This window comes from Crassostrea angulata, chromosome 1 (genome assembly GCF_025612915.1).
Source record: "Crassostrea angulata isolate pt1a10 chromosome 1, ASM2561291v2, whole genome shotgun sequence".
Lineage (NCBI taxonomy): Eukaryota > Metazoa > Mollusca > Bivalvia > Ostreida > Ostreidae > Magallana > Magallana angulata.
In genome coordinates, this window is record NC_069111.1 from 10,443,385 (window position 1) to 10,467,402 (window position 24,018).

At 34.6% G+C, this 24,018-nt stretch overlaps 1 protein-coding gene across 1 annotated transcript in view; it reads left to right on the forward strand.

Moving 5' to 3' along the window:
• The window catches only part of LOC128155421 (atrial natriuretic peptide receptor 2-like), an 84,624-nt gene that overhangs the window by 13,943 nt on the left and 46,663 nt on the right, over positions 1–24,018 (forward strand). Inside the window, exons 3-19 of the mRNA XM_052817124.1 lie at positions 1,277–1,411; positions 1,609–1,836; positions 3,496–3,602; positions 4,256–4,363; positions 4,463–4,582; positions 15,231–15,366; positions 15,753–15,904; positions 16,127–16,253; positions 16,709–16,790; positions 18,216–18,312; positions 18,565–18,739; positions 18,899–18,984; positions 19,214–19,318; positions 19,454–19,525; positions 19,646–19,805; positions 19,997–20,143; positions 23,819–24,002. Of these exons, the coding sequence (XP_052673084.1) occupies positions 1,277–1,411; positions 1,609–1,836; positions 3,496–3,602; positions 4,256–4,363; positions 4,463–4,582; positions 15,231–15,366; positions 15,753–15,904; positions 16,127–16,253; positions 16,709–16,790; positions 18,216–18,312; positions 18,565–18,739; positions 18,899–18,984; positions 19,214–19,318; positions 19,454–19,525; positions 19,646–19,805; positions 19,997–20,143; positions 23,819–24,002 (2,221 nt within the window). The remainder of the gene's footprint in view (positions 1–1,276; positions 1,412–1,608; positions 1,837–3,495; positions 3,603–4,255; positions 4,364–4,462; positions 4,583–15,230; positions 15,367–15,752; positions 15,905–16,126; positions 16,254–16,708; positions 16,791–18,215; positions 18,313–18,564; positions 18,740–18,898; positions 18,985–19,213; positions 19,319–19,453; positions 19,526–19,645; positions 19,806–19,996; positions 20,144–23,818; positions 24,003–24,018) is intronic.

A 24,018-nucleotide genomic window follows, 5' to 3' on the forward strand; every position in this document is an offset into this window, starting at 1 on the left:
AATGTATGGATTTTTCTTTAGGAAAAAAACCTGAAAGTTTTTATGGTAGATCTGATGGTTAATTTGTTGACCATCAAGATTCCGTAGAGAGTGGGGAGAAAATAATCAGTAGGTGGAAATTTAAAAATGAATTGAAATCAATTTGATTGCATACATTGTTGATGAATTAGGGCTTTCCTTGCATATTTTACAGATGCAATACAGACAACGACGATGTTTTGAGAAGCCATTTGAATAACTTAAAAATTACACGGGGATATGAAATTTGTTGATTTGTGATCAAATCTTGATATAAGCCTTTAAGATTTTAAAAGATTTAATTACGTGACCAATCAAGATTTATTCAAGAGAATTGCTATTTGTTTCTTATACGTTTATTGCAAATAGTTGTAATTTGAAATCTCCAGCTCTGTTCAGCGTAAGTCTTTTAAGGAAGAAACAACAAGTTAAAAAGTTCATTGGGATCTGAACTTTGTTGGTCACGTGATCAATCCCTGTGAAGCACGAAGGGCTTCTCAGAAGATTTGATCACGCAGCAACCAAGTTCATATCCGTCGAACGTTTTTAAATTGCTGTTATTTACTTATATTTACGTTTGAGAAAGGCAACTTGTTCCGAATTGTTAACATAACCGTGATCAATGCTTACATGTACAATAATGCAACTTTCTAACGAGAAGCGTGTTATCATTGTGATGTTACTAATATGTTCACACAGAACCGAACGTTTTTGCTATTCTGTACGTTCATTTAAGAAATAACAGCAATTAAAAAAGTTTACCTGGATATGAACTTGGTTGGTCACCTGATCAAATCCTGTAATCAAATCCAGAATATTAGATCACTTACCCACCAAGTTCAGACTTTTTAACATTGCTGTTTATTACTTATATTTACGTTTGAGAATGGCAAATCGTGCTGTTTATTACTTATATTTACGTTTGAGAATGGCAAATCGTTCAGAATAATCAATATAACGATGCTTTAACGTTTACAATATTGCAACCGTCAAACAAAAGGCGCGTGCGGTTATCCTTGTGTGACGTCATAAAAAGTGTTTACGGAATTAAACGTTTTCGCTTTCCTTTAGGTTTATATAAGGAAGCAACCTTGCAAATGTAAATATGAAAGGAAGAATATTTGCAAACGTAAATTTAATATATTATATAGATTGGCTCTGCACAAAAAGTTGAAATATATACCGTTACTTGTCAAATTTTCAAATGAGGCAAATTTTGGAAAAATGACCATGACATTTTGTGATATATCTATTTTAGGGATGGATGGAGTTGCTCTTCTGGCGTCGCATTGGAACACTCCAGTGTTTGGATGGGTGTCTCAAGATTTAGCTTTTCAAGACAAGACAATGTACTCAACTTTAGTGCGGTTTTTAGGACCTTTGAATCGATTTCGTGAGTGTTACGCTTCAATTATTTTGATAAACACTTTTACAGTAAACGTTTCATGGGCTGAAGTTTTGGGTTTCTAAAATTCTTTTTAGAAATGTGTTTCATGATAACTTTTCATGCACCTTAAACCTTTTTGAAAAATAGATTTAAACATTAAATCATAAAAAAAATGTTTATTTATTTGGTCATTCTTTTTTTAGCCAATGTGATGTTCCATTTGCAGTCTCTTTTTAAATGGTCGCAGTTTTCTGTTGTTCATGACATTAGAGATCCCTACAGGGCAGTGGCAGAAGCTTTAGGTGAATATAAAACCTACGGAAACAAAGATATGGATTGGTACACCATTGTCAACACTTTCCAAGTGTCCAACGACATAGACGATAAAGAAATAGAGAAAATCTTCCGTCAAATTCAAAAGTACTCGCGAAGTAAGTTCTAAGAATTTTGTTTTCGTACGTTTTTCTTCTTCCAATTTTAGCTCTATGATAAGTAACTTTGATTTCTTTGCAAGTGGTAAATGTTTAGTTGTTATTGTGTCATGGTGCGGTACTTGTTTCTTTGATGTTGCCAATTCGTTCAATCAGACAGAGGACCTTTGGCATACTTCCAACATTCAATTACTTCTAATAAGCGGGCTAAACCATACATTAACTTCCACAATATTGTACAATAACTTCCACAATACTGTACATTAACTTCCATAGTACCGTACAATAACTTTCATAGTACTGTACAAAAACTTCCACAATACTGTACAATAACTTTCACAGTGACACTAAAAAAATAGAATTTCTGTATTCTTAGGCAAAGTTCCAGCAGCATTATGTGCATTGAAAATAACAATACCAAGCATTAAATTTTATGTGCTAAGATAAGACAGAAATTTAACAAATACACAAATCAATTTGGCAATTTTTGAAATATGTTAAAAAATTCTCGGTTATTTCTTTTAAAGCATTTTGACTTTGTTGGGGTTCAAAACATATCGGCTTTTCAACATCAACACTCACTGCCATAAGAGACACATTCTCAGCATTAGTATCGGTAGTTGTGGAAGGCGGTGACTCTGGTTTAACTTTTTCAATAGCTGGTGGACCTAGGACAGAGCTCACTTTTTCTTGTATTTTTCTTGTATGTACGCGACATTATTTCTTGTTCGTCCAGATAAATACATCTGTGTTGCGCATGTTCTTTTCCCCGAGTGATTTGTGAAGTTGTCCTTTAAGCCTCCAGCTGAATACATCTTCTTCGTCATAGACTTAAATTTGTTAATTCCAAGTGCTTGGGTATCATATTTTATCTCAGGACCGGACATAGGTCGTCGGTTAAAGATTCCAGTGTTGCCCTATGCTTTTAGGTCGAAAATAGTATATAGGCTACTTTCACCTGTAATTAAACATTATAAATCATATTAGGATATTACCATGACCTTAGATAATGGGAAAAGATTATCGAGAAATCATAAAATTTACACAACCCTTGCGCGGACCTAGAGATCTAGTGGTTTATGGAAATGAATATCTCTCGGACCCCCACCTCTCCGGTAAAAATCTGTGTATCCGCGTACGCATACAAATGTACAATATATATTTAAACTTTTAATAAAAGTTATTGGTATGAAAGTTTTTCCTGACGTATAGCAATGTTTGATGTTCTCATTGCTCTGCTGCACCTGTCGTAGTCCTCCCTGGTAGGTTTTGCTTTGTCTTCCCACGAACTGAATGAATTTTCCCTGATCGTCGGAGTTGAGAATAAACTGCTCACCCAGAAGTTTACAGTGTTTGTCACATCCACGAAGACAACACTTAACATGCGTAGAAAAACAGTTTTTGTAAGGATCTGCAACAGAGGAGCTGAACAGCTGCTCAATACTTCTTTTCCCCACAATATTTCCTCTTGTTCTGGCATATGGTTGTTCCTATTCCTTTATTCCTTGAACGACAAGGATTTCCATTCTTGCGTCGAATACCTTACGTGTTCTTGCAAATCTATTGTCATTGATATTCAAGGAAGTTCATTTGCAATATTTCAATGTCAATATTAGTAGTTTGGAGTATTATTTTTCCACACCTTGTGTTTTCCTACAGTTGTTGTTATGGCCCTACCTTGGTTGGATATGCGGAAATATATGCTGGTAGCCCATAGACTTGGAATGAGTGATGGAGACTATGCTTTTATCTGTATCCATGGAGATGTAAGATTTTTACTTCTTATTTCGCCATCAAAATTCAATTCAACAATATTACATATATATTGTAATTTTGAAATTAAAAAAAAACTAATCACAGTTAGTCTTTGTTTAATTTTAAATATGTTGTATTTAAAAATAAATCTTCATCATCATAATGAAAATATTGCATAATTTAAAAATGTATACATATTTAGTTTGTCAAATAAGAAAGACACACAAGTAAACTCGATTTATTTGAATGTATTTTATTTATTTTAAATAATCATACATGTACTAGTCCAGTGAATTATTCTTTATGTTAAAACTGTTACAATTGTACTATTGATCCAAACATCACCTTAATCAATCTGTTTACCTATATAAAAAAAAGTGTTTGTAAGTTAAACGTTGTTTTCGTTCTTAACATTTGCTTATGTAAACATGCAAGCAAATAGCTCTCTATTTGTACAATTGTGATTCCTTTATTTTCTATGAAGATGACTCACACATTTGTATGCAAGAGTGTTTGCTGATTCTAATTATTCTAATTATGTTTCTTACGTAATGGAATATTATTTAAGTTTTAAAGAAATCATGGTTTATAGAACTGTAAAGACATTCGAGTTCTTCTTCTTGTTTTTTTAAATATTATTCTAACTCAACATTATTATTTCTAGCTTTACACATACGACAGAATGAAGACAGATGTGTTTTCTGATTTGGTATGGAGAAAAAATGATTCATACGATAGTATAGCGAAGGATGCATTCGAACCAGTTTTGCATGTAAGCAATTTATTAATGCTTTAATTCTAACAGTATACTTTAAAATTGATTTAGTTTCGTAGTTTAGTGGATGTTAAAAAAGTATGCCGCATATTGTAGGTCATGATAAAACCCTTAGAAAAAAAACGTTGGGATTTATTCAAAGATATTACAAGAAAATTTGGTTCAAAGAAAGATCCAAACTGGAATTTACCAGAACCGCCAGGAAACTACACCACAGTGAGTAAAACACATTAATTTTGTGTAGTTTAAATTAGTGGTGGCAACCGGTTGCAGAATTGCAAATAGGTTAATCCCAATTTGTTCTGGCCGATTAACTGTTAATCATATCAAAAAACACAAATTTTTAACTTATTGTTTTTGCTTTGTTTCTTTTCCTCTATTATTATTAAGGTCTTCCGTTTCCAACGGAAGACCTTCTTGTTATTGCTTTGTTTCTTTTTCACTATTATTATTACTGGGGTTTTTTTCTGTCACGTTTTCTCAAAAATGCTTCAGCCGATTTTCATGAAACTTTCAGATCTTATTCATGACAAAATTTGTAAAAAAAAAAAAAAAATACGAGAGGTTTTTTTTTTTGGTCGCCACTTCCGGTACCGAGATATTAAAGATTTTACGTTTTTGCTTGTTCACAATTTTTCTCAAAAAGTATTTAATATAGAACCTTCAAATTTTCAGGGATGGTAGAGAGTGAACGGCCGCAGTGCCCTTTGCACATCCGAACGTCCGCCGTCACTTCCGGTCGTCGCCGGAAGGAAATGAAAAACCTAAATTTTTAAATTTTTTTAACTTGAAATTTATATATGTTTTTATTCGATAGAGACGCCTAAAACACTTCAGAATATGAAATTTGTTTTAAAATCGACCAAAGTATTCCCGAGATTTTGAGCTCAAAAGTTGTAAAGCGAGAGTCCGCGTAGCTCATTCGTTAGAGTGTTAGACTTGTGCCCAGTCGACCCGGGTTCCGTCCCCGAGTGCCGATTATTTTTTCTTCCCTAATTTTGTTTTGTTTAACGATTTTATCTTTAAAATGAGGGTTTTTATTGTTTTCCGTTTTATTTTTATCATAAATAAAAAGTAATAACAGCTTTTTTAGTACAAATGTAGAGCTCGTTTCTGTCAGTAGTTTGCTTAATTCAGACGCTCGTCGCATCGCCGGCATCAAAGACATGCCGCCGAAGCCCCTGCAGTACGACCGCATTAGAGTTCACTGGGTCACTTTGCCGGCATCAAGGAAATGCCGCCATCTCCATGATTGTATGCACACAACATTTAGCAATGTACCAACGTTATTCTACATGGATTTAAAATTATATCTTGATTTCCTGAACACTATAAAACACTCTGAAATATCTCTCTCTCTCTCTCTCTCTCTCTCTCTCTCTCTCTCTCTCTCTCTCTCTCTCTCTCTAACGACCGGGTGTCTGCGATTCGATGTGAAAACTGATCACCCTTGTATCTGTGTTTGGGCCTATGTATTAACAGATGTAAACACTGATTGTTGAAATACACTGTTAAAACAAAGAGTCTGATTATTCACTTTTGATTTTAAAAAATCATTACGGCAGGGTGGATTGGGATTATAATCATTAAAAATCAGTCTTATAAAGTTTATATTTATTTACAAAAGTCTACAAACATGTACATGTTCGCCCAAAAGCGGGATTAGTGATTAAGCAGCGGGGTTAATAATTCATAAATTTCCTATCTTATTAACTGATTGCTTAACACTGATCGTTTAGACATAACACTGGGGGTTTGTTCCCGTTTTGCACACATTTGTAAATTAGGTATCGAAAAAAATGTGTTCGAAACGGGAATTTGACCAGCTGAGATAATTGCTTAATTGCTATAGTCTATATTACAATTCCTGCGAGGGCAATTGACAATAAAATAAATAAAACATATCTACTCGCAACTGATATTTACATTTATTTTATGTTACAATATTACTTGCATAAAATCAGTTTTACATAATAATTGACATCCATATTAATGAATTTGATTTTAAACATCAATTTGGTCATGAACAATTTTATTATTTTTTTAAACATGAATATTGCAAATATGTAGCGCCTTTGCTTAAATTACTGCCTATAGGAAGCACATGTTTGAAGAGAAAATACCATATGTTAATATTTAGTTATTGCTTTTGCTGACATAAATGGAGGAAATATGTCTAGTGAAAACGCTGCTAAATATTTTTCATTTATATTGTGGCTTGAATAATCGAAGAAATAGACAAACTGTATAATGATAAATCGGCAATTTTATATGCTTCAAAAACTGTAAAGATTACTTCACAAAACCTATCAAATGAAGACTTAATTCATGCATTTTCAACCTTTTTCAGATTGAGGTATATCACATCAATATTAAATCAAAGTACTGAAGAACTAACGGGAGTTGATTTTGTCGATGTTTATTTATTTTAAAATCAATGATATGTTACTTTGCTTGACAAGTACATGTAGTTTCTAATTTGAATACCGCACATTTTTATAATATGAATTTTTGGACTTTTTCGACAAGAATGTCGAGAAACCCCTAATTTGAATCATGTTAAATAATATGTAAAGATAAAATTAATTCAATCAAACTTTGTATCAGTAATAGAAATATTTCTCGAAAAATGTATGGATCCAAGCAATATTGAACTCTAGTCTCGTTCAACCAAACGCACGGTTGACACCGTAAATCTCCGACAAGGATTTACGGAGACAGCCGAGCGTCGAGTTGAACGAGACTATATTGAACTCTGGCGTAGGAATACATACGACTACAAAAAATATTTATAAAACAGAACAATATATCTAAATGTATATTCTTCTTGTTCTATCGTTAAGGCGCTGATAAAATCCAGGTAAAATCTTTGACCGAAAGCAGACTATAATTGCTATCACAACACAAATCACCACTATTGTTCTTTACCCAATTATCAAATGTGTGCAAAACGGGTATCGAGTGGATTCGGGAAAAGAGGGGATAATCAACCATGCTACATTTGTTAGATGTAAGTTATTTTATTTTCCGACTTTGCAAAAAAATTTTATCACACATTGTTCAAATAAGTCGGCGAAGATAAACTTGAGACAAAAAGAAAAATAATCGATGTATCAAAGAAGCAGAAAAAAAAATTAACAATTTCTTTACCGAATCGATTTTTGATTAACTCATCTCTCTCTCTCTCTCTCTCTCTCTCTCTCTCTCTCTCTCTCTCTCTCTCTCTCTCTCTCTCTCTCTAATGTATAGCTAGATAAACAATGAACGTGCATATCCGTATAAATTAGCCTAGCGAAAATTTTCATCCGGGTATAATATATGTATTAATTTATTAATTCGGAATTTGAATTATTTAGTATCCCCTGGGAATAAACCCCGTTTTAAAATCGCTCCCACTTGGTTTCAGACTTTTGACGAGTCATCGGAGAATATGCTTTGCCCTGCGTATAATCTCTCTCGGATGGGGATCCGATTACTATTGATAAAATTACTATTATTGATGAAATAAAATGTTTTTAGCAAATTAAAAATGCTGAGGTGGATTGAAAATACGCTTCTTATAACAACAGTTTCAATCCAGTGTTTTTTCAGACGACCGCGTCAATTTGTTCCGTCCCATTTCAAATGTTTTGACTGTAACAGGTGACGTTAGCTGTATATTTCCAGTCTTGTCAGTTAATGTTCTGCGGTACGGTCTTTGTTTTGTATCTTTGCTGGTGAGGGAGATGTATTTTTATATGCTTATGGCGGCCAGTTTACAAAATTAACATATTAATTATACATGTATGAAATTCATGCACTTTTTTTAAAATCAGGTTCAGCATGTAAAATTTAGATTTTTCATCTTCTAGATAGGAAAAATGTCTTAAAGAACACATCATTATTTTGTGATCCTAACATTAAAAAAAGATGAAAATTAGTAAATTAGAGAGCATTAAATAAATTTAACGACCTGATGCATTCTTCTCTATGTACCTAATGTTTAATGCTATACATATATTAGAAAAGTAAATATTAAAGAAAAAATTCATACTAAAGATTTTGAGAAAGATTTTAATTTTCAAATCAATGGTACAGTGGCGTACAGTGGGGTACAGTGCTCGTCAGTTCTATGTACAGTGCCATACAGTGAGGGTACAGTGCTTCAGTAGGACTGTATAGTGGGGTACAGTGGTAGTCAGTGAAAGGTACAGTGAGGTACAGTTAATGTACAGTAAATGTCAGGCAATATAAGTCAATTTTTGGGAATATTATTGGATTTAAAATTCAGTAATCTTACTGCCTACTTCTCTCTCACTGTATCAAAATTTCAGTGATGATTGTTATTCTTCAGCTGCAGTGCACTTCGCAAATCCGAACGTCCGCCGTCACTTCCAGTCGGCACCGGAAGAAAGCAGAAACATTTTTATTTTTCATTTTTTCTTGTTTTAAATATATTTTTCTGCCATATTACAATGCAGACGCTTTAATTAATGCAGAATATGTATTTTTGTTTAAAAATCGATCCACATTAGAATAGTAGACTTTTGTCCAAGCGGCATGGGTTCAATCCCCGAGTGCCGACTCTTTTTTCTTCCTTAATTGTGCTTCGATTCAAAATGTTGTCTCTGAAATAATGGACATTAATTATTTTTGTTTGAATTTTATCAAAAATCAAAGTAACATCGCCTTTTCCTAATATGAAGATATGTCTGTTGAAATCCTTAGAGAGGCTTACTGGAATTTGAGAAAGTGTTGAGAAATTAAAAAAAATGTCCCGATAGCCCTTTTAAGGTGTTTTAAACGGTAGACCTCTTGTAGCTCGCAACGAGCGTCTAGTTATTATTTTTTTTTTCTGTCACGTTTTCTCAAAAACGCTTCAGCCGATTTTCATGAAACTTTCAGATTTTATTCATGACAAAATTTGTAAGAAAATTACACGAGATTTTTTTGGTCGTCACTTCCGGTACCGAGATATTAAAGATTTTATGTTTTTGCTTGTTCACAATTTTTCTGAATAAGTATTCAAGATAGGACTTTCAAATTTCAGAAAACGTAGAGAGTGAACGGCCGCAGTGCCCTTCGCATATCCAAACGTCCGCCGTCACTTCCGGTCGTCACCGGAAGGAAATGAAAAACCTTAATTTTTTATTTTTTTGGATTTGAATTTTTTTTATTTTTTCATACGATAGAGACGCTCTCAAAACTTCTGAATATGAAATTCGTTTTAAAATCGATCCACGCATTCTTGAGATTTTGGACTCCAAAATTCTGAAGCGGGGGTCCGCGTAGCTCAGTCGTTAGAGTGGTGGACTTGTGCCCAGGCGACCCGGGTTCAGTCCCTGAGGGCCGAATCTTTTTTCTTACTTGGTTGTGTTTTGATTAATGGTTTTATCATTAAAATGATGGATTTGAATGTTTTCCGTTTTATTTTTGTCATAAATAAAAAAAAATAGCGGCTTTTTTCAGTACAAATATAGAGCTCTTTTCTGTCAGCAGCTCTCTAAATTCCGACGCTCGTCGCATCGCCGACATCAAAGACATGCCGCCGAAGTACCCTGCAGTTTGACCACATTAGAGTTCGCTGGGTCGCTTTGCCGACATCAAAGAAATGCCGCCATCTTAATAACTGTATGCACACAACATTTAGCAATGCACCCACGTTATTCTACTCGGCTTAAAAAGGAGGACTGCTTAGTATCTAATCCCATATATAGATACACACATGCATGTATACATGCGTTTATTGACATAGGCTGCTTATACATAATGATTGATTTCCTGAACATTATAAAACACTATGTAATCTCTCTCTCTCTCTCTCTAAAGTACAAATGTTTTAGCATTTGAATAAGAACTAGAACAGGTAACATGCAGTAAATTGAATAGAAGCTAAATGTACATTGGCGTCCAAAAATTATACATATTTTATATCAAGTTACGGGATAATGTCTTTGGATTCAAATAATTTGAAGTTCATTGTTTAATTATTGTCTTCTTACTGATTGGAAGTCAACGCTAAAAAGTCATTTCTATTAAAAATGGTGTACTTTTTCCTTTTTTTTTTGCATGTCTATATACAGATACAAATCTGTTGCCTGTCTGGGATTAAGAAAAACCTCCGAAGTTTATACACGTAACTATACAAACGAACGGGTGACTGCGACAAGGTTTAAAAACTGACCACCCATTTATGAGTGTTTGAGCCTAAGAATAAATAGATGTAAAAAAAAAATTCAATAGTTACATCTTTCAAACAACGCTTATACATTGTTCTAACATATGTATTTTATTTAGAAGTTGTGTAATATGTGATATTTAGAATTTAATATTCTATGTTTAATAAAGAAGTCACCCACCGACCCCCCCCCCCCCTCCCAATTCATAAAATCATTTAGTTTTTCTGGCCTAATTTTACTTGATCTTTGATCTTGGGCCTTTAATTTCAACTAATTACCATTCTAGATTACTGTACTAATTACCAGACCAATTCGTTCATTAATAAAATAGTAATGAAGTTTTTGGCATTTGAGTTTCAATTGTCGTGTTTGACATGTACTATAAAAAAAAAATTATAACTCCCAAGCCCTTTACTCAATCCTAATGAAAATTCGTGAAAATGAACCTCGGACCCCATTCTTATTGTTTGTGAAATATGCAGCGGATTGAACAATTAAGACGAAATTCCTTAGATTAAACGGCACTTATTGCCTATACGTGGAAATTAAATTTACACAGTACACCCAACGACCCCACCACCACCCCCCCCCCTTCCTTCCTATTCACAAAATCATTTGGTTTTTCTGGCCTGATTTTACTGGATCTTCAATCTTGAACCTTTATTTTCAACTAGTTCAAGTCTAGATTACTGTACTAATGACCAGACCTATTCGTTCATTTTTAAGAGAGAAATGAATTTTTGGACATTCGAGTTTCGATTGGCGTGCTTGACATGTACTGTAGAAAAAAATTCTAACTCCCGAGCCCCTTACTCAATCCTATTGAAATTTTGTGTAAATGTACCTCGGACCCCATTCTTATTGTCTGCCAAATATGCAGCGGACTGAACAATTAAGAAGAAATTCCTGAGATCAAACGGCGGGTATAGCCTGTACGGGGACTTAAAATTTACAGAGTACAAGGGATGTAAGCAGCCGCGTAATATTTCTGTTGCATGTATATTTCTTGTTTTCCGTTTAGTCTGTATCTACGATAGCGTGTGAACTACTCATGAATGTTAGAACTGTGGAAATTACTGTCATCAAATTTTTACCGAATAAATTTACGTGTTACTGATTTCGTTATTTCTACATTTATAAGGATTTTATCAATCCTGCTGAAACAAAACAGTCAAACATAATAGTAAACGACACGAAAAAATATTCTCAACACTGAAATACATGGGTTAAATGCATCAGTCATTGTTTTAGGACTTCCCCTAATCGTTGTTAACCGAATCCGAGATCCACACCTCTAAATTCTATTTTCGATTCATTTAAGACGAAAATCAAGCTCGGGTCTTTTCACCCCCCTCCAGACACAAACACGCATCAATATTTTAAATGACCTCGCACTGTTACCAAACCTGAATAGTCAGACATCTTACAGGTTGTTTATCATCTCATACAAAAACTGAGCTCCTCTCCCGGGCGGAAACGCACCGATTCAAAGACAAATTCGGGAATGATTTGCGTCAGCCATGTTTTGAGACACCTGCAAAGGCTGTGTGTTCTTATCTCGCCGGAGCCAAGATTTGTTTTTTCTCTCCTTTTTTTTAATTTTCTAACTAAAATATTCAACATAAAAGGGTTGTTGGACTGTAGTATAAGTTGAAAAACACTCTTCAATTAAGATTTAGACAAAAACAGTCTTTTATTATTAGGGTCTTCCGTCTTCAGCGGAAGACCCTTCTATTCTTATTCTTATTAGGGTATTCCGTTTACAAAGGCAGACCCTCGTTTTTTTCTTCGGTTTCTTTTTATTACATGTCATTAGACCTGTTATTAGGTCAAAAGACCTCTTATTTAATATGAAATAAAATGGGGCTGGTCCTTTAAATTAGGGATCCAACGGGGTGTATAATCCTTCATCCATCGCTCTTTTAGATCACATCTGCAAAAATTTCCTGGTATCTTTCGTTGATGAAGATAAAAGGCAAGGGCATTTCCTCTTCTAAAAATCGGACGAAAGACCTCGTCGTTGCTCGCAACGAGATTGTGTCTAGTTATCTTTATTATTATTATTATTTTTATTTTTTTTTTTTTTACAAATAAGCACTTTTTACTGGCTAAAACAGAACTATTCAAACTACATTGCGCAAAAGTAATATTATGTTCATGCTTTTATCAGAAGATTTATCTCGAATTTCTTCAGGATAAGCATATCAAATATTCACGTCAAGATCGAGGGTCGCCTTTTACACATGTAAACAAACTGCACCACTTCACAGTTCACTTTATGGGGCTGTATGTGTTTAAAAGACTATCAGAGGCAAGTAGAGAGACGATATCAGTAGTAAATTGCATGAAGAATTTAATTAATGGCACAGAATTAGCTAATTAATAAGGTAAATAAATCCAAAATTAGCGCCATGTTTTTGTGCCCAATAAATACACAATTTTTAGCTCATTTTTGAGCTGAAAGCTCAAGTGAGCTTTTCTGATCACTTTTTGTCCGGCGTCAGTTCGTCCGTCTGTCTGTACATCTGTCTGTCTGTAAACGTTTTACATTTTCAACTTCTTCTCCTGAACACTTGGCCAATTTTAACTAAACTTGGCACAAAGCATCATTGGGTAAAGGGAATTCAAGTTTGTTAAAATAAAGGGACACGTCCTATTTTAAGGGGAAATAATTAGGATTTATTGAAATTTTGGTGATTTTTTTTTTATTCTTCTTTTTAAAACCCATTTCGCCGAAAAGCTGAAACTTACATGTATGTGGAAGCATCCTCAGATGATGTAGATTAAGGTTTATTCAAATCATGGTCCCCGGAGGTAAGGATGGCCCACAATGGGGGGTCGAAGATTGACATACATGTAGGAGTATGTAGAGTTTATCTTTTGATATCTTCTGAAAAACCATTTGGCCAGAAAAGCTGAAACTTGTCTGGAAGCATCCTCAGATAATGTAGATTCAAATTTGTTCAAATCATGGTCTCCAGGGGTAAGGTGGGGCCACAATGGGGGATCGAAGTTTTACATACATGTAGGAGTATATAGAGTTAATCTTAAAAAGTCTTCTCAAAAACCATTTTGCCAGAATAGCTGCAACTTGTGTGGAAGCATCCTCAGATAGAGTAGATTCAAGTTTGTTTAAAGCATGGTCCCCGGGGGTAAGATGGGGCCACAATGGGGGGGGGGTTCTAAATTTTACATAGGAGTATATAGAGTTAAACTTTTAAAATTAACTTTTCAAAAACCTTCGGCCAGAAAAGCTGAGAATTGTGTGGAAGCATCCCTAGAAAGTGTAGATTCAAGTTTGATCAAATCATGGTCCCCGAGGGTAAGGTGGGGCCACAATGGGGGGTCTAAATTTTACAAAGGAGCATATAGAGTTAAACTTTTAATATTAACTTCTCAAAAACTAATAGGACAGAAAAGCTGAAACTAGTGTAGAACCATCCCTAGAAAGTGTAGATTCAAGTTTGATCAAATCATGGTCCCCGGGGGTAAGGTGGGGCCACAATTGGGGTCGAAGTTTTACATAGAAATATATTGAGTTAATCTTTGAAAATTTTCTGCCCTAAACCCATTTGGCCAGAAAAGCTGAAACTTGCATTGAAGCATCCTCAAATAGTGCAGATTCAAGTTTGCTCAAATCATGGTCCCTGGGGGTAAAGTGGGGCCACAATGGGGGGGTCAAATTTTTACAAAGGAATATAAACAGAAATTTAAATCTTCTACTCAGAACACGACTGGCCAGAAAAGCTGTAACTTGTGTGAAGTATCATCAGATAAGATAGATAAGTTTGGTCAAATTATGATCCCCGGGGGTAAAGTAGGGGCACAGTGGGGATCGGCTAAATCTTTACAATGGAATATATATTGAGAAAAATCTGTTTTTAAAAAAAATCATAGAAAAGGTGCAACATTAGTAAAAGCAACCTTAGATAGTGTAGATTCAAATTTATTAAAATCATATTTATCAGGAGTAGGATGGGGCTGGCTACATGGTCCAATTTTACAAAGGAAAACATTTCAAATTCACCAAACCTCAAATGTTATAATATATGGTTTTACTTATATGCAAGCATTTTGAAATATTTTTGACTCTTTAAAATTCTTTAGACTTTGGCCTCTGGACAATTCTTGGGCTTCAAAATTTTAATGTCGGTTTATATCCCATTTGATTTAGATTTTCTTGAGAACTGTAATGCTCAATATGTGAAACGACTATACTGTGACAAATGGGATCAATGATAAACAGAATATTCAGGGGAAAATTGATTTTTTTTTAAAATACAGGATCCGTTAGACTACATTGTCCATATTTTTGATATATTACTCCGTAAAGCTGAGTTTAAAATGTCTAGTGTTGCTCAGGTGAGCAATATGGCCCAGGGGCCTCTTGTTTCAATGGGTGGCACTGTAGCTCCCAGGTCGTCCATCCGATTTTTTTTTTCAGACCGGGAGCTGCAGACCTGCATCTATTTTAATATCATTTAATAATGATTAATGATCTGGAAGTGAAATGTTGATAAATAGTAATTATAATTTACACCTACTCGCCTTTTGGCCTTAACTGTAACTGGTTACAATCGTTAAGAACGATTAATCGGTTAGCAACAACCATCAGTGGGTAAAGTTACATACAATTTTTTTTAAATTTAATGCTATTTGCCTTTCCAATGTTAACGAGCTCCCACTAATTTCATATCATTTTTTAGCCGGATGCCTATGCGCCGTACCTCTATGATGCTACAGTGGTTTGGGCAATTCTTGCAAATAAGATATTGAAAGAAAATAAAAATCCCCATGACGGAGAGTACATGTTCTTGAAAGCTACAAAACTTACAGCCGAAGGTAATTTATCGTAAAATTTCAGTGTTTGAATTATCGTGTATTGCAAAGTTTCAAAGTAAAAATCAATGTGTAATTTTTTGTGTATTACTATGTATGTGCCAGATGCTTTTTGCGATCTCCATTTTTTTATGGAACACAATAAGTTACACGTCCTTTTTTCTTCCATACTAAAAGCATCGCAAAAAAACCCCGAAATAATAGATAAATGAAAAAAAAAAGTTCCCGAATATACGGTGAAGTAGTTGATTTTTCCTCACAAGGCACGTGTCAAGAAATTCTAGCATACGTCCGAAAAGAGTTCTACAATTCTACCATCTAGATCTACATAAGGTAAGACTTCTGGCATATGTCCAAAAGGGTTTCATGACAAAAAAAATTCTTTACAGAGGAGGTTGGTGGATTAACAGGAAAATTGAGCTTGGATAACTTTGCAGACAGAAATCTAAACTTTCAAGTCTTAGACATGACTGAAAACGGCACATTTGAGAGAATTATAACCATCAGATATCAAAATAAACTGATGGAAGTCAAATTTGAAGTAAGTACCACTCCCTACTTTCAATTTTCTCCGTAATACTGCGGGTTTATTGGTTTCAAAGCTTTTCTAAATCTTAATTTTCATTTTATACCTTATTTCATGCACTTTAAATAATCACTTTGGGATAAGAGTTAACAATACATTTAACATTTTATTTTATCAGATCTTTTTAGCTCTAGACTTATATGACAATTTGACAATATTTTTATTTTGAATGAAAAGAACAATAAAACTGAGGAAAATCTCAGTCGCTGGCCAAACGGTAAAGTGGGCATCAAATACGCTCCTCCAGGCGAACCAATCTGTGGCTTCGATGGAAAGAAGTGCCCAGAACAAAACGAACAGCCAGGTAGGCATTACACTTCTATTTGTATCGAAAAACAAAAATCAGCTTCAGTTGTGTAAATGAATAGTTAGAACAGATTAAACATGAGGTTTATCGTCTGTGTGCACTTATTGACGGAGTTGTGCGACAAAGTATTGATAGTCGTTAATAACGGGTTGCCTACGGCCATCTTCTCCGCCAGTCATGGAGGTCATTGACGCTGGGAATACCTGGGAATTTCGTCAGTGTTATTAAATTTGATAGTGATCCTATAGTGATCCATCGTTGAGCAAATGTCTCAATTTTTTTTTTATGGAAGATGAAATAATATCATAGCAGTACTCATTTGGTACGTATAAAACCAGAGGTGATAGATGTTTTGCACATTAGAATATTTATATATCAATAAAATACATTCATGTTATATTGGGTAAAGTTGATCAAATTTCGTTGTGTTAATGGTTGCTTCTTTGTTTCAGACAGGACATTTATCTACGTCTTCTCTGCTGGTGGAGTTGTGTTTGTCGTCGTTGTGGCTACCATTCTATATTGCATTCTAAAGTAAGGACTAATTGCATGGCATCTCTAACTACAGTACCTATAATACATACTATTTGATATGTTATTTGGTGTCTTTTTGTACTTTTGGTGATGGCATTGGGTGGATTATTTCATGATCGAACGAAACTGAAGCTAAATTGAGAGGACAAACTCAACCGACTTACACGAGCTTGTCTTAGACTTTTAAGTAGGTGTGGCCTTAACATACATGGAAAATTTGCTTTTGATCCTTTTGTGTAATGTTTTGTTCAACCATAATAATTACTACCGTAATTTTACTTACTTTTTTATGGATAATTGATTGCTCTGATTTGTCGTAGTCTGGCTACGATTCTATATTGCAACCTAAAGTAAGGACAAATTGTCTCTCAACTTTAACCCAAGTAACAATTACAGAAAATATCTATTACATCGCCCATTTATGTTTTTAGCCGGGCTCTGCTGAAAGCAGAGTCCTGGCTTTAGGCAGGCAAATCGCCAATGTTACTATAAATAGCACGTCAACTTCAAAAGTAAACAAAAAACCAAACAGCGTCAAAGTAAAAGCTTCCGCTATACAAAAGAGTTACACAAAGAGACACGTTTTGTCAAAAGTGTTGGCATTTTGTTTCTATTTTTTTTAATATCGAGAGAATTGTTTATTTTTTTTTTTAGCTTTCTTATTAATAACGGGTTTTAAAAACAAGACTTTGTATTTTGGATACATATAATGCGCATGAATTTTCATGAACTACTTTGCTGCGCGTTGAAGAAATGAGGATTGAATATATAACGCTTGTTGCAAAATTCAAGGCAGCAACGGTTGAACTTTTTTCTACTAGACAGACATATTTTTTTATAGCCGCTTACAAAATTTAATCGCTCTCTGACGCTTTGCCGACATTAAAAGCATGAGAGAGAGAGAGAGAGAGAGATAGAGAGAGAGAGAGAGAGAGAGAGAGAGAGAGAGATTCAGTCTTTAAAACACAATATGCATAAAGACACACCTAAGGAGCCCGGCTTTCAGTACTTCAGTACTTTGATTTTATTTGTACATTTGGCGTTGGCTTTGCATGGATTATTTTAAACGATCAGAACACTTCAAAGATGGTACAGCCAATCAGTATGTCTGATCATCAAGATTCCAATGCACACATGTCCACTGTTTTCTTTGATATGTGATCATAATCTTAAGAATTAATGAGAAAAGAATGATTGTTATTGTAATTGGTAACAAACATAGTGTTTTTAACCAAAAAAAAAAAAACGTTAGCCGAGTCATCAAACGTTTCTTTGCTTATATTTAAATACATACATTTATCGGAATTCTATCTTGTCAGAGCTAATATTTTATACAATTAAAGATATAATCTAATTATTCTGGGCATTTTGTTAGTGTTTTCTCAGAAAAATTCTGTTGCTTAACACTTTTTATTTTATTTGAAGGCGATACAGAAGGATTAAAACATTAAAAAGTATGATCTGGCAAGTTCGGTTTGAAGAGATTGACTTTGTCACTGCGTTGCTGACCGGAAGTGTAAGGGTAAGACAACACGAAGTAGATTACGTTTGTACATTGATTATCACAGATACGAGGAGGAAAAATTCGCCAGTTTTAATTTGTTCAATTTTCTCTCAGTCATTACGGTCGAAAATTAAGCTAATCGATTCAAAACTTTGGGTATAAGTAGTTTTAAAATGATGCAAAATGTTATAAATAAAAATTAGGCGAAAATAAACGAGCGGAAATAAGTTTTCTGTCATTTGGTTTACAATCTTTTTATATTTTTTACAGTCAAGTTTTAAAAACCTTGCCAGAAGAAAAGGAAGCGGCAATAAAAGAAAATCTCGTCCAAGTAGAACGGAGAGCCCACTACGGAACGCCATTCAGACCTCGCCTGATCATTCCCCAGCATTCCTCAGTAAACCGGAACAGGGGGCCATATTCGGCTCTGTGGCTCACATAAGAGGTTAGAATACATGTACCAAATTATTACGGATTGTAAAATCATTGTCTGTTCTGAAAATTATTTTCATAGTCAAAATAATTCATCTCCATTGTGTTTCTTGAAATTTTATGAAAATATATTTTGACAAGACTTAATTTAGACTAAATTTCTTCATTGAAGGAAGCCTTGTGTCGGTAAAGCGCCTCACGAGGAGCAATATCAACTCGACCAACATGCCAAAGCAAGTGTTGGAGGAACTTAACAGAGTGAGTTTTAAAGTCATGTAGACTCATGTATGACTTATTTATTGATTTACCCTATGAATAATTATCAAAATAAAAGGTCTGTATTGCGTTTTTAAAATTTGATTACAGCTTATTGGGTTTTGGGTTTTTTTAAGGGGGGGGAGGTAAATATGGTGTTTGAAACTCAAAAAAAAAATTAATCTAATTTATTGAACTATGATATTTCTATGTCAAATTTACACCTTAACAGCTCATGGAGATGAAGCACCAAAATTGTTGTGCTTTCGTTGGAGCATGTATAGACCCCGGTCGAATCCTTCTACTGTGGGAATACTGTCACAAAGGGAGTTTACAGGTAAAGCTACTTTATCATAATTTTATTAGATATATAGAAGTACTTATATTACAAATGAATTATTCTGAATGGTTTACGTCGTTTCTTATATATTGTTGGTATTTTGCGTTTCATCCAAAACATCTTATTTTACAGGATGTAATTTGGAATCAAAACATCAAACTAGATAGAATGTTCATGTTCGCGCTGTCTCAGGATATAGCAAAGGTAATTAGGGGAAACAAAATCATCCTAATTCCTGTTGAAAATATTATGTCAATAATATCACACAAAAAAGATCCATACATTGAAGTTTATTTCCTCAGAATGTTTTTATTTTTTATTTAGGGGTTAGATTTTGTTCACAAGAGCTCAATTCATTACCATGGAAACTTGAAGAGTTCTAACTGCGTGGTGGACAGCCGATGGACGTGCAAGTTGGCGGACTTTGGGGTTCCAGGCCTACGTCATTCTGACAAGTGTCATAAAGAGAATGAGAACCCAGACAGTATGTACATGTAGTATTTTAGATGTATCTTCCAAATAGACTTCATCATCGTACTGCTGGCATTTATAATTATAATACTTTTTTTGTTTTTCTTATCAATTGCAAATGGGCAAAAAATGTTCTGCTGAACTTTACTGCACGATAACAACAATAAAATAATAGAAAATACAATTTGTTGAATTTTGTTTCAGAACTGCAATGGACTGCGCCTGAACTGCTTCGATTGGAGAAGTCTATTGACGAACAAAAGGTCGATATCTTTTCTCTGGGGATCATTCTTAAAGAGATCTTCACTCGATCAGGTCCTTACACAGAATACCCTTTCCTAAGAATACACGGTGAGGGAGTTATTATGTACATAGTGCCTGTTTAGGAGGGTAACAGTTGAAATTGACACCCCGAGGAAACCATTGTCAACCGACGCGATGCGGCGATTGACAATGGTTTTCGAGGGGTGTCAATTTCAACTGTTACCCTCCCAAACAGGCACTATTTATTTCATTATACTGAATGTTTTAATATTCTCGTTAAGTTGCTTGAATAGACCCTCGATTTCCCCGCTTCCTGTTTTTTCAATCAGGAAGGTGCGGAATAGATTGACAGACCTCTTAATAGCGAGCGCAGCGAGGCGGCGCGAAGCGCCGCTGGCGTAGCGAGCTCCATAGACAACGTGTACGAACGGAGGAAATTCGAGTTGAAATCTGCACATTGTTCAAAGTAAATTTTATGAGGCCACGTGAAAACGTTCTACTATCCCAGTGATCCTTTGCGGTGCATAGCAACATGGTGGAACAGAAAGTGTTTCTACCGAAAATTCTTACCTCTACATCGCATACATCATTTTCATTTAACAATAAAAAAAAATCCTTCTAAAAACATTACAGTAAACAACACATAAGCTTACGTAAAAAAACTGAACTTTTGCTGACATATGACGTCATTTCCTTCTCCGAATTTGTCCGACAATTTACGAAAACTGTCGAGCGCAAAAGAATGTTAACTATTACGTCACAAAGATCTCGCGGTTTAATTTCCCGCGATACATTTAGAGGTGGATCAAGCATATGTACTGGATCATGTAGGAAGTACTCAGTATCAGTGTTAACGGTGACTTTTTGGCTGATTTGTTTTGTTTTGATGATTTTTTTTTTGCTTAGTAAATACACATGCAAGTTCCATGCTAAATTTATTGTCATATTGATCCAATCATATATGCATACGTTAGGTAGGTGACAAAAAATTATTAAGAATGAAAAGTCTAATCATTATTAGATCTACGTGCAGCCACGTCAATTTGTAATGAATAGATAAATGAAAAGAATTAAACTGTTAAAATATCTACCGGTACATGTATTTGTTATATAGTTGCATATGTGGTCAAATAATATTGGATATCACACACGAAGAAAGGGGTGAGGGCACATGTCTACAACGCTTATATAGCGTACAAAAAAAAGATTTAAAACAAAATTAATGTCACTGAGGAAAATAATTAAAACACGGGTCACAGCAAGGAACAAAATGAGAAATAACAAACAAAATTTATTTTTACTGATTTTAATGATCATTATTAAAAGGTAAAGAAAAGATAAAACATAATTGTATCTACATAAAAAAAAACGGCGTTATGTTTATCAAAATATTTTAATACAATGTAAGTCTGTTTAACATTTTATTAATGCTCAGTGGTAGTTTGTTTAAGTGTTTAAGCCTAGGAAGAGAACATTGGAATAAAAGTTTGATAACTTTGGGTTCCTTGCGGTGGTAAAAGTTTTCAAGACAAAGCCAAAGTTTTTTGGTTAGGGCAAGTCCACGGGTTGCATTTAACAATGATGACATTTGTGTGGTTGCTTCTGCGCTCGCCCCAACGGTCATACCGTAAAACATATTAGCGAGCGCAGCGAGGCGGCGCGAAGCGCCGCTCGCGTAGCGAGCTCCATAGACAACGTGTACGAACGGAGGAAATTCGAGTTGAAATCTTCACATTGTTCAAAGAAAATTTTATGAGGCCACGTGAAAACGTTCTACTATCCCAGTGATCCTTTGCGGTGCATAGCAACATGGTGGAACAGAAAGTGTTTCTACGGAAAATTCTTACCTCTACATCGCTTACATCATTTTCATTTAACAATAAAAAAAATCCTTCTAAAAACATTACAGTAAACAACACATTAGCTTACGTAAAAAAACTGAACTTTTGCTGACATATGACGTCATTTCCTTCTCCGAATTTGTCCGACAATTTACGAAAACTGTCGAGCGCAAAAGAATGTTAACTATGACGTCACAAAGATCTAGCGTTTTAATTTCCCGCGATACATTTAGAGGTGGATCAAGCATATGTACTGGATCATGTAGGAAGTACTCAGTATCAGTGTTAACGGTGACTCTTTGGCTGATTAGTTTTGTTTTGATGATTTTTTTTTTTGGCTTAGTAAATACACACATGCAAGTTCCATGCTAAATTTATTGTCATATTGATCCAATCATATATGCATACGTTAGGTAGGTGACAAAAAATTATCAAGAAAGAAAAGTCTAATCATTATTAGATCTACGTGCAGCCACGTCATTTTGTAATGAATAGATAAATGAAAAGAATTGAACTGTTAAAATATCTACCGGTACATGTATTTGTTATATAGTTGCATATGTGGTCAAATAATATATAAATAGTGCCTGTTTGGGAGGGTAACAGTTGAAATTGACACCCCGAGAAAACCATTGTCAACCGACGCGAAGCGGAGGTTGACAATGGTTTTCGAGGGTTGTCAATTTCAACTGTTATCCTCCCAAACAGGCACTATTTATTTTGTTATACTGAATGTCTTTTTTAAAATTTTTAAGAAAATTTTACTGCTTTTATATAGGAATAACGTGAATTCTACAGCGAACCGTACGCGCATAATTTTCGCGCATGTAACATTTTTTAATGTTACCCGTTGCCAAGTGCGTTGCTAACGCTGGGGGTAATAGTAAATATTATTAACTGCGTCTTAACCAATCAGATTTCAGTATTTAACATGAAGGATAACAATATTGGATATCACACACTAAGAAAGGGGTGAGGGCACATGTCTACAACGCTTATATAGCGTACAAAAATTAAAAAGATTTAAAACAAAATTAATGTCACTGAGGAAAATAATTAAAACACGGGTTACAACAAGGAACAAAATGAGGAATAACAAACAAAATTTGTTTTTACTGATTTTAATGATCATTATTAAAAGGTAAAGAAAAGATAAAACATAATTGTATCTACATAAAAAAACGGCGTTGTGTTTCTCAAAATATTTTAATACAATGTAAGTCTGTTTAACATTTTATTAATGCTCAGTGGTAGTTTGTTTAAGTGTATAAGACTAGGAAGGGGCCATTGGAATAAAAGTTTGATAATTTCGGGTTCCTTGCGGTGGTAATAGTTTTCGAGACAAAGCCAAAGTTTTTTGGGTTAGGGCAAGTCCACGGGTTGCATTTAACAATGATGACAGATGTGTGGTTCCTTCTGCGCTCGCCCCAACGGTCACACCGTAAAACATATTAGTACGTTTAGTACTAACAGAGTCTTTCTCATCCAACAATTTAGCTATTTGGGACTCTTCCACATTTGCGAACATGTTTTTCCTTCGTCCAAATTGTCGTTTGTTTTCTTGAATTAATCATACTCGGGCGCACGCTTTAATAAAGTCTTTATTTATTCGCATTACTTCAAACGCATAACTGACTTCTTTATGAATGACGTGAATTCTACGACGAACCTACGCGCATAATTTACTCGCATGTAACATTTTTTTGTGTTACCCGTTGCCAAGTGTGTTGCTAACGCTGAGGGTGATAGAACGGTTTATGAACTGCGTCTAAGCCAATCAGATTTCAGTATTTAATATGAAAGTATAATAATCAATATTGTCGTATGGTGGTTTTTTTTCGGACCGATAGCGGAAAGGGGAAATAAGAAAAAAACTGTTCACTGTTATTTCATGTAACAAAAATATTTATTCTCGTCTCAGAATTAATAGACAAGGTGCGATACCCGGTGTGTGGAGCCCCAACATTCCGTCCAAAGCTCTCTGTGGAAGTCCAGCAAACACCAGAGTTACACGCCTTGATTGATGAATGCTGGAATGAAAGTGTGTTCGTTAGACCTTCTGCTGGGAGAATACTGAAAACTCTGGCTAGAATTAATCCTTCAAAGTAAGTGTTGATAAAA